Genomic DNA, 12057 nt, shown 5'->3' on the forward strand with positions numbered 1-12057 from the left:
AAATATATGCATAGCCGTACAATAAAAATTTTAGAGAGTCGCAAAAGCGGCGCGAGTATGTGATACATAGTGTTTATTAGACGTCATGCAGACATGAAGAGGACACTTAAATTATTTAACTTAGTCTTTAAGAAAGTGACAGTTTTAATAAAACTAAGCTCGACATATTTTATTTTCCTTACACTTTAGTGGCACAATTCTCCAAACATTTCTCTCCTTTAAATACCAACCGGCAGAAACCGATAACAAATAAATGTTCAGAACGTAAAAAGTTCCTACATTGAATAAAAAACGAACAAATTTAAAGCTTTCCACAATAAAAATATCATAAATCTTCTTTGACTGGAGAACAGGTATGCAGAAAGAATATTTTATTATCAACAACCACTTCAACTTATTGACATAACATACGCCAGTAGGCATTATCGCAATTTTATGATAATTTAACGCCGATTATCTTCATTAAAATGCAATATTTTGTAGAATTTTTAAGACATCATTATCTAATATCGTGATCGATGTAAGATGATGTTTCACATGTGCAGACACAACAAGTGTATTATCAAATTGCAATCAAAATATTTGAATTTAGTGAGAATTATGCGTTCAGTACATCAAAGGTTTTCTTGTTACAATATAGACATAATAACATTTAGAACCCAAGAACCACCATGTATGATGTCTTCCTGTTACATGTATGAGACTAAATAATATAAAAATATCATTATTATAATGTTTTAGAAGATTTCATTCATTCATTCATTCATTCATTCATTCATTCATTCATTTATTTATTTATTTATTTGTTTATTTATTTAAATAATTCATTCATTTATTGAATTCATAATTCATTCATTCATTCATTCACTCTCTCTCTCTCTCTCTCTCTCTCTCTCTCTCTCTCTCTCTCTATAATTGTGTTATGGTATTTCATTGGTAACACATTAAAAAAACGGTTTACAGTGTTTCCATGTTATCAGCTTTTAAAACTAGAGAATAAGAATAGTATTTAACCACAAACCGAGTAAAATTACTGATATCGAAAGTTTAACGAACTTTTAAATTTATACCAAATGACAGAACAAACAATACGTCACCTTAGTGCAAGAACTCAATATCTGCTTCTTTATCTATATGCAGTTATTGAGTTTTTGCACTAAGGTGACGATATTTATATATTCATGTAAAAAGCAATCTGACTACTTAGCGCATGAAAAACTAGTTGGTGAGTAAACAATATGATCAAAGGGTTCATTGGATACATTTTAATACTGCATTCATGAATTCCAGATATACTGAACCAAATGTACTCAATTACATTGTTTTACAAAATTATAAAACAACACAATCTATTTCTTTTATAATTTTATAAGTAGCACTTTGATCTGTACATAAAGGCATATAATTACCACATTTTAAAACTATTTTGCGTTGTATTGTTCATATTTCTAACAGAAGTGTAAATCCAATTGTCATGAATACCAAGTTTTATAATACATTATTGTGTTGTATGACACTGAGATATGACTTAAACATGTGTTCCAAATCGGCGTAAACACACAAACAAATCAACAAAAACTGTAAAAGAACTAAAATACAAACAACAGTCCTAAAGGGTCTCCACTGAGGCATTTTGACATGATGGGACTTGAAATAATTTTTCAAGATTAATATTTCATTTGACGTAGGTCTAGTGTTGGTCTAGTGTTCTAATGAATTGAATGAAACACGAAGAACAGGAATTTTCGCCTAACAAAATATGATTTAATGAAAAATACACTGATATTAATATGCAAAATATACATTCATTGTATCATGTGTATTTCAGACAGAAACAGGTAAAGAATCAGGTTAAGTTTTATTGTCTGATTATTTCACATGTAAATATATATTTGTTTGTACAACCTCCATCATGCCAGCGCCACAATTTTGATGTCATTCCAAAATAGAAAACCTTGCACAGTTGTTCAGAACTTAGGTGAGGTTCGCCTTGTGCTACATCCCAGTAGGTAAATGTAGGATCCAAAGGTTGAACATTATATTTCCATTCATGGCTGCCTTCAGATCGGATACCATCTATCCATAGTCCTGAGGAATTTACCGAATGCTCGCGCAGTAATTCCTCTACATCACGGACCTTCCGCATGGAGTCAATATTAACAAGATGACCGCCATCAAGCCGACAAGTATTCTCCGCATCACTTCTACTCTTCTGATTTAAGTACATCTTCAGACAATGTCCACGATAAGTGCTATTATAATGGATTGGACACATTTGTTCGCAAATTGTAGACTCAGTCTGTACTTCAGATGAGGAACTTCCTTTACATATTTTGATATTGCCATCACACGTTCTGTTTCGTTCTTGGATTCCAAACTGCCCACCATGCATGCTTGTATCACATTGCGACCATTCAGTCCAGTCATTGCATGTACGCAACAGGCATAGTTTGTCACTTATCTTAGAGTACTTTTTTTTCAAGCTATGATATTTGTCTTCCAGGCCGATAATTACTCTTCCCAGCAGACTTAAGATAGGTTTATCAACTTTCCTTCCAATATCAACAAGATTCTTTCCATCCACGCTATTTTCGCCAACAACATAAAACCTTCTGCCGCAACTGTAAACGACTAACATTACTTGTGTCATATAAAGAAATGCACGACTCATTTCTGATGAAGAGGATATGATCTACGATTGCTTATCTTTTTGAATGAAGTTGACTGTCCGTCTACCTATAAATAATCAAGTAAACATGGGTGACACATATGTGAGAGGAGATGTATCACATTATATAAGTGTAGTAAAATTGGCGTTATAATCCATTTTTATCATATTAGTGGTATCATTTTGACAGAATACAAAGGTCGTCAACATGACTATCAAAAAACAGCAAGCATTTGAGCATTTATAGGATTTCCTAGTGAATAAATAATATATCAGAAATAAGTATTGGTTGTTTTGTTAATTTAATTGAATCAGTTGATAACCATAACCCGATATACCATTGACCAATCTCTTCAGTCTGCATTGACTGGAAAAAACTAGTCAAGAGCACGAAATATCAAGTACTATTATGTCTTCTCTTGTGAAAAATAATAAAGTGTGACATTCAACATGAATTTAGATCTATTTGTTTACACAAAACTTAAGTTATTTCCTGTTTCTAAAATAGTTGCTCTTCCCATAACCAAAATAACCAAACAAACACATTTATATTTTACAAATGCTCACATTGCTTTAAAAACACATTTCCACATCCAAAGAGTTGTACCAATATTCCCTCTACCTAAGAAACATCGGTCAGTGGAATACCTAATGCACATACAGGAGTCACAATATAAGCACTCATATCAGTTGTCACTGTGACTCTTCTTGTCTCAATATTGGAAAATTAATTCATCACTCATACTATGTACAAAGTTTTAATTTTTCCGCTTTTGTACATATTTTTAGCTAGTGCCCACACATAATATTCAGTGAAGTGAAGGAGTGTGGTATTTACTAGAAGAAGACGAAAAAGATGTACTAAAATGTGATATACATATAAAGGTATTTATCAAATGGGTTTGTCACATGCTCTTCAGATAAGCACGAGTATTTGTGTATTAATTGTTTGCTGGCTTGTTTAAGGAATAAATTGCATTATTACAATTTTAACATGATTGCATGTATGCAAATAAGGTTGATATCTTGCTCAACAGTTTTAATATGTTTTGTCCTTTAAAGAGTATATTAATGCGAAAAAAGTAGTTATAAAAAAATTTTAACAAAGAGCATAAATATCTTTTGTCATTCGGAAAAGTATGCAGATACATAAACTAAGATATTAAAGCAATTTTTATTTCTATTTTATTTAATTTGGCAAATAGCCTATTAATATATATATTAATTAATTGATAGTAATATATTTCTATTTTAACCAAAATGACACTGTAGATATAACAAAGTGTGCTTACTTTGTAATACCTATTCCAAATAGTATATTCGCTTGTCCTCACATCTAATGAAAGTGAAACAAAAACATATCTGAATAACTTTTTAAAACCTGATGCAAAAAAAACTTAACTTTTGAATGTGCAACAAGTTTTAAAACTATACAACATGGTTTTGAGAAAAAAAACAGGGGGGCTTTTTTTTTATTTAAAATTTGGAAAAAAAAATTTCATGACTTATAAAAGCATGTGGGGTTTTTTATTTTTGTTTAAGAAATTTTTTAAAGTTTCTTGCTCAAGAAACAACGGCTTGCCTCCGGCAGGGTTTGAACCCACGCGGTCAGCAATCCTTAGATTACTAGTTGGTACGACTTGGTCACGCCGCCACTCTATTCACTTGAAGCTTCTGAAGAAAGATCTATGTTGGTCGCAAAACAAGCAATATAATTATGCTTCATTTGAGGAATTGTAGGCCATAACACTTTATAATGGATCGATTGACCGCGCTGACCTACGAAACAATGGAAAGCAATAAATCCCTACTTCTTCGGATGGGGCATAACTTTTACTTAAGGTTAAAAAACAAATTCGTTCAATTGGAATACTTAGAACTCAACTGGTGAAAGTATATTCAGTCACACGTGTTTCGCTTTTAATCACTAAGGCCGGTATTCCATCTATACGGGAACGTGTAGCGTGAACGTGAAGCGCGAACGTAAAAAATCAAACAAACGATTTCCTATTGTATTTATTCCTTATCGGCGTGAGCGCGACGTAAGCGTGAAACGCGAATTTATGACATGTGACCGTGTAACGCAAGCGTGAAACCGGTCGCTATATGTAGTGATTTTTCAAGTTCACGCACGGCATTCGCGGACGAGAAGCCACCATAAAAGGTCCTCTATCTATGCCAGATGCAACAGAAAAACTTATTGAAGCAATTAAAAAATGCCCTTTTCTGTACGACCAGTCCCTTAAGGAGCCCAGGGACACAGGCATCAAAGACCGGGTGTTGCAGACAATTGCTGACTCTCTCAACATTCCTGGCTTGAAATGTACACCTAACATAAATTAATTTCAGGTGCAAAACAATGTTGATTTACGTGTGTGTAGTTTTTGCAAGCATGCTTATGACAAAGCAAAACCACCCAAGAGAGTAAGAAATTGCGTCCACTCATCTAATGATATATTTTCTTTTCAACAAAAATGAACGAAACAATTGTTTTCACGCTAACCGGATGAATCGAATAGTGTGAGCGTGAAAGCTCACGCCTCATGTTCAAGTTTCACGCTCACGCCAAACGTTCACGTCGCGCTCCCGTATGAATAGAATACCGGTCTTATACATGTTCGCTCTTACATAAAACATAAAATGTAAATGTGCCATGTACATATTTAAGTAATTAAAATGCAGGAAAACAAAGTCACTTGTACAAGATGTGAACAAACATAATCAAAAATGTTCAAGTTTAAAAAACATAAACGAACGGTTAGGTAATCATGTGAAAATATCTGACAAAATGATCCCTCGGAAGCATTTAAAACAGCAAAATTGCATGAAAATTGCAGACTCGGTTTGAGTTTGTACATGAGGACTAATGAAAAAGTGTAACATTCCTCACGCCCCCTAGCACCGACTTGAGCGATTCTCAATTCTCAACACTTAAAAGTGCTGGACATAATGATCCCGAAAAAAAAAACAGAAAAAAATAAAATAAATAAAACAACATTGAAGTGAAGAACGGGCAACGTTTTATGGCTGCCACATAGCACTTGATATCTGCTGTTGTGATGTATAAATACATAAAAGTTAATATATAGCAAAGTTGTTCCTTATTCTTTATACAATACATGCTTTACGTCTAGAAAAATAATATATTTGTATCATTTCTTAATCAAATCCGACCATTTTTCGTTTAGTTAAAGCACTAGATAGTATGTTATAATTGGTATTTTTTATGATTGAAGTTCCAGTCTTAAAGGTTTGCTTTGCTACTATCTTAATGTAAATGTGTGGTAGAGAATGTTATGCACTTTTTATGTAGTTATTGTAATGAAAATCTTTTTGTATCAATGTGTGCTATTAAAGAAAGCTAAAAGTGATATTTGATATTGAATATGTTCCAGGTTCGGTTCGACCTCAGTCAGCCATCGACACCAGTATCCGCAAGTTATCACACCCTTGACATACCTGGGAAAAACTCGATAACTAAACAGATTAATAATATCTGTCATATGTTACGGTTCGGACCGGAATATCCGTCCCGAGGTGACCCGCCCATTGGGCTGTAACGAGGCTTGCCGAGTTACCGCCCATGGGCGGGTTACCGAGGGACGGATATTCCGATCCGAACCGCAAACATATGTCAGATATTTTTTTCTTGCATATTCTACAATATTTCATTATAATTTAAATTCTTTATCTTTATTTTCAACGGAAATTTATATCATTACAGTCGTAACTATTTTCTTACAACAGCGTATGAAATTGCAACTTCATTCATAACGGTAAAATGACGTCATCCTAAGCGTGCCATTGTACAGCACGCGACTCATCTGGCACCCCCCATGCCAGATGAATTTCCGGCATGGGTAAAACACACGGAAACGCCAGTCTGCTATGCAAGAAATGCAAATACGGGTATTATTGAAATTTAGTCGGTTCAAACTAAAACGCAATGTGTACTTTTTGTGCTATCATTACGAGACCGTACATTGAATTGTTTTAATTATAGATCTGTAACAAAAATCAACAAGCAATTATCATAGTATTGCAAGCAATCCATAAGTCCCCTACCGGTAAGAGCCCAAGCAACATTCTGAAGGGCCATTGGCCATTCACTTAGGTTCCTATTTTAAGTAAATTTGTTGAAAAAGTTCTTTAAAAGTGATCACAGGAAACAGTTTTTATGTACAGACAGACGGACTGAAGGACACTCTAAAGTTATTTTTTAAACATCCCTGTTATCAAAATATAACATTTTTAAAATCCTATCATGATTGAAGAAGTTGGAGTAAAAATTACCAATTTCTCAAAAAAAAGTCTAAGTTCAAAAGGGGCATAATTCTGGAAATAGTATTGCTAGAGTATTGAACACTCACAAATGTTGAGTGACAATAAGAAACATTAATATGAAGTTTGAAGTAGATACATTCAGAAAAAGAAGTTATTAAAAAAAAAACAATGTTTTTTTCATGAAAATTTTAAGTTCAAGGGAGGTAATTCTGATAAATTTTGTGCTAGAGTTGTAAATCTTGTCACATATGATGTGGTTGATGACAAACAACTTATATTTAAAGTTTGAAGAAAATACCTTAAGAAATAAAGAACTTACAGTGAAAAAACTTAAAAACTAGAATCAGAAATCTTGAAATTCAGTCTATTTGTTGCCATAGCAACCAGAATTTTCAACATAGGAAAATAAAAAAGGATGTGCATAATTTCCATACTGCCATCTACCCATATGTCACGTTTCATAAACATATTTTCAGTACTTTTTGTGTTATCACTGGATCCACGTTATGTGTAAAATTTGCCATATTTTCAGTCTATTTGTTGCCATAGCAACCAGAATTTTCAACATAGGAAGAAAAGAAAAAGACGTGCATAATCTCCATACTGCCATCTAGCCATATAAAAAACAATGTTTTTTTCATGAAAATTTTAAGTTCAAGGGAGGTAATTCTGATAAATTTTGTGCTAGAGTTGTAAACCTTGTCACATATGATGTGGTTGATGACAAACAACTTATATTTAAAGTTTGAAGAAAATACCTTAAGAAATAAAGAACTTAAAGTGAAAAAACTTAAAAACTAGAATTAGAAATCTTGAAATTCAGTCTATTTGTTGCCATAGCAACCAGAATTTTCAACATAGGAAGATAAAAAAGGATGTGCATAATTTCCATACTGCCATCTACCCATATGTCAAGTTTCATAAACATATTTTCAGTACTTTTTGTGTTATCACTGGATCCAGGTTATGTGTAAAATTTGCCATATTTTCAGTCTATTTGTTGCCATAGCAACCAGAATTTTCAACATAGGAAGAAAAGAAAAAGACGTGCATAATCTCCATACTGCCATCTAGCCATATATCAAGTTTCATAAAAATATTTTCAGTACTTTTTGCGTTATTACGGGATCCAGGTTATGTGTAAAATTTGCCATATTTTCAGTCTATTTGTTGCCATAGCAACCAGAATTTTCAACATAGGAAGAAAAGAAAAAGACGTGCATAATCTCCATACTGCCATCTATCAATATATCAAGTTTCATTAAAATATTTTCAGTACTTTTTGCGTTATCGCGGGATCCAGTTTTGTGGACGGACGGACTGACGGACGGACAGACGGACTGACGGACAGACGGACAGACGGACGGAGGGTAAACCTAAAGTCCCCTACGGTAAACCGGTAGGGGACTAAAAACATGTTCCATTGATTGACATGCTAAAATAAGTAATTTATGAAATAAATTAAACATGAAATGTAACATTCAGCATACTGTAGGCATCTCAAACAGGTAATCGTCAACTCAACTTTATATTAAAGGTATCTCACATATGCTGATGAAATTGGTATTTATCACTCAATCGTATAAACTGTATTTCCATTTTAAAAGAAGATGAAACTATTAAACCTAGTATTTGTGTATAAATGAAGTCAAAAATACGACTCTCATAATAAAATAAACAATACTGGGATTAAAATAAGTTTTTTTATCGTCGCCATTGTGTTTTATTGATGTTGCTGATACTGCTATTATTGAGGTTGTTGCTGATGCAACTGCTACTGCTAATGTTATTGTCAGTAGAAGTTATAGAAGAAGTAGAACTAGAAGTAGTATTTCTTGCTCCTGTTGTCATCGTCGACGGGACTATATCGACCCATGTGGCATGATTAATGAAAGTTTGCACAAGGTTCAAAAGGTAATGCTATATGGTAAATATTTTAGCTCTTGGCATTGTAGTTTCACAAAATAAGACTTAAATGGACGTTTTTTCTATATAAGTCTACATGATTTAAGAGTCTCACTGGTCAGGCCATATATTGACCAACGAGGCATGATTTAAAATTAATATTAGTTTTGTGGAGGTCCATAAGGAAATGTTATATGTCAAATATATAAGCTCTGGGTATTGTACATGTTGTAGTTTCACACTTAAGACTCAATAAGTTTTCCTATAGACGTCATCATAAAATATGTGACCCCGGGTCGGGCCAATTTGACCCAAGGGCCATGATTATATCAATTATGCCATTCTGAAAAAGACTTAACGAAAATCACGGAAGTAAAAGACGTACAGCAAAGAAGGATAATCATATTAATACTTTTACAGAGAGTTCAGACACGTTAGAAATACAACAATCAGAAATGATAATGGCCAAGAATGTAAGTAAAGTATTAAAACACGAAGTAAGTCACAACAATGAGCAATGCACATGTGAAAACAGCAATTCCGCAAATCAACACTTAAGCATAATGATAGACATATATTGTGCAGTTTACTCGCAAAAATGAATGTTTTAGAAGGCGTAGTAATACAGAAATTCAGTGAACCGAAACAGTTGACCCAGGCAGATTCGAATGACGACAACACCACTAAATATAGATTAGAAAAATGCTACGTTAAATTCATAAATAAAAGATTTTCTATTTAGAAAATGCTCTAGGTTTTGTAGATATCAACAAGACAGTGCTATATGGCAAATATCTATATTTATATATCTACTAGCATTGTAGTTTCACAAAATAAGACAGAAATATGTTTTCTTATACAAAACTATATTAACTAAGTGACCTCCGGTGCGGGGCCAATATTGACCCAAGAGGCATGATTAAAACCAGTTATTTTATGGTCCATAAATTGATGTTACATGCTAAGTTTCTAAGCTCTGAGGTTCTTTGTTTTATACAATAAGTCCCAGATGTGTTTTCCTCTATAACTCTTTACCTGGGACAGGATCAATATTGAATCAATGGGACTTGATTCATATCAGTTTTGTAATGGTCAAAATGTATGCTATGTATCTAAGCTCAAGACATTGTAGTTTCACACCATGAAACTTTAATATGATTTTCTATATGTCTATATAAATCAAGTAATTTCCGAGGCGGGGTGAACTTTGATCTCAGGAAGCCCAAACCTGCACATCGCTCCTTGTAAGGAATATTTTGAAATTCATACAAAATGACGAATTGTGGTCTTGACCTGAGGAAAGACAAACCTGCGCTCTCTTCATGGCCTATTTATGGTTAACATTTTTGCCCAGTAGTCCACCGGTTCATAAATATACATACCGCAAACGAAACGTGCTAACAAACGGACGGATGGACGACCAGGTGCATTATAATATTCGTCGGAAACAAAATAAATAGTCATCATAGCTGAATGTATAGGAATCAATGACCTCGAAGGAACAGAAAAACTAAAGAAATAATTAGCAGATGATTTATTAGTTCTAAAAGATATATTTCATAACAATCTTGTTATACATTGTAATATTTGATGGTAAGGCGATATACAGTGCTCTATGTTTTACAGCTTAAAAAACATTAGAACATGTTTCTATTCACAAAGAGAGTAACGATAATGATTTCGATATTATGTTTGCCTTGCATGAAATGACGGCTTTTACCCCTAGCCATTTTATTTTCAAGCATGTGTGATACGCAATGAACTTATAATACAATATTTAGTTACACGTTTATAATACAGATGTATTGCTGAGATTATTTCTTTTGAAAGAATTTCGCAATTAAGCAAAGTGTAAATAAATATTTAAACAGGAGAAGTGTTTAACTTTAGATGTTTTGGTCTGTGCTTGAAATATTGTATTTCATTGTATGTTTTAAAATGGATCCTTTATTCATGTATCTCTTTTCGATGTCTTTGACATATTATATGTTGTTACATACATGTAAATTTGAAAACATGTATGAACTTGTTTATTCTAAATTTACACTGAAGTTCGCATATTTACGCAAATAGCCAGTAGATTACTTTTAGAATAGAAAAAAATAAAGCTTGTCAATGTTAAAACATGCGCGTCATAAAACTAGCTTTATTTTAATTATGTGTAACATTTTATAATCTTTACTTTGTGGCCGAAGGGTTGACTTTAATGGCAGAGGCATTAGAATTGTAGCCGGCGACTAAATGGGTTTAAATAAATTAAGCGTGGTGTTGCTTTGAAGATTTGCCAAATTCATCTTTCCTGTTTAGGCGCCTTATGACCCAAACTGTGTTGATGCGCCATAAAACCAAAGAAGACAAAACACTAAAAAAACATCAAATTCAAACAATTTAAAACAAAAGTATCAATTAATTTCAGCATAGATAAATTTCCTTTGAATGCGAAACATCGAGAACTTGAAATTTTATACCTGCATCACTATATATATTGTTATGTGAATTTTAGATTTTTAAGTCCCGGATTTGCATTGTCCTCGACATTATCACTGTACGCTAGAAAGTTTAAATACCTTAAATTGGACATATACATGAAAATTACTTTGACACGAAGATCAAATTACACCATGTTTAATATTTTTGCCTGATTATTTCACATGCAAACTTATATTTCCAATCACAATATGCATCGTGCCATCGCCACAATTTTGATGTCCCTCCAAAATGGAAAACCTTGCACAGCTCACCAGAACGTAAGTGAGGTTCGCCCTGTGTTTCATCCCAATAGGTGAATGAAGGATTTGTAGTTTGAACATTGTGTCTCCATTCATGGCTGCCTTCAGACCGGATACCATCTATCCATATGCCTTTAGTTATCGAATGATTGTGCAGTAATTTTTCTATATCTTTAGCCTTTTGCTCAGAGTCGATATTTACAAGATGCCCACCGTCACGACGACAAGTATTCTCCGCATCACTTCGATTCATAAGATTTACGTAGATCTTCAGGCAAATCCAATTAAATGTGTAATTATACACTTGATACTGGTTTGGACAAATCTGCTCGCAAATTTTACACTCAAACTGTACATCAATAGAGGAACTTTCATTACACGTATCGGTATTGCCACCGCATGTTCTGTTTCGTTTTTGGATTCCAAACTTTGCCCGCCATACATACTTGTTTCACATTTGTGACCATTCGT

General features: G+C 33.4%; 2 protein-coding genes across 3 annotated transcripts; both read right to left on the reverse strand.

Annotated features, from left to right (window-relative positions):
* Window positions 1-1843: 1843 nt before the first annotated feature.
* On the reverse strand, window positions 1844-4073 carry LOC132753867 (lithostathine-1-beta-like). Of its 2 annotated transcripts, none has more exons than XM_060744412.1 (2): window positions 3961-4073; window positions 1844-2736 (listed from the first exon to the last, which is right to left on the reverse strand). In XM_060744412.1, the coding sequence occupies exon 2, from the start codon at window positions 2669-2671 to the stop codon at window positions 1859-1861; it is 813 nt and encodes a 270-aa protein (XP_060600395.1). In that variant the 5' UTR covers window positions 2672-2736; window positions 3961-4073; the 3' UTR covers window positions 1844-1858. The 2 variants fall into 2 exon arrangements, with proteins under 2 accessions (XP_060600395.1, XP_060600401.1); XM_060744418.1 differs by lacking the exon at window positions 3961-4073 and adding an exon at window positions 3236-3375.
* Window positions 4074-11466: 7393 nt separating this feature from the next.
* LOC132753883 (uncharacterized) lies at window positions 11467-12014 on the reverse strand (the record flags this gene model as incomplete). Its single annotated transcript, XM_060744428.1, is given in 1 exon segment — window positions 11467-12014. A coding segment is annotated over 1 exon segment (532 nt), but the record flags the coding sequence as incomplete, so codon positions are not given.
* Between the last annotated feature and the right edge of the window lie 43 nt (window positions 12015-12057).

Source organism: Ruditapes philippinarum, unplaced genomic scaffold, assembly GCF_026571515.1.
Source record: "Ruditapes philippinarum isolate M1 unplaced genomic scaffold, ASM2657151v2 ctg5127_1_1_1_1, whole genome shotgun sequence".
Classification (NCBI taxonomy): domain Eukaryota; kingdom Metazoa; phylum Mollusca; class Bivalvia; order Venerida; family Veneridae; genus Ruditapes; species Ruditapes philippinarum.

Excerpts from the sequence above, each read along its gene's own strand:
- LOC132753867 (XM_060744412.1), bottom strand. The coding sequence starts at position 2,671 with ATGAGTCGTGCATTTCTTTATATGACACAAGTAATGTTAGTCGTTTAC.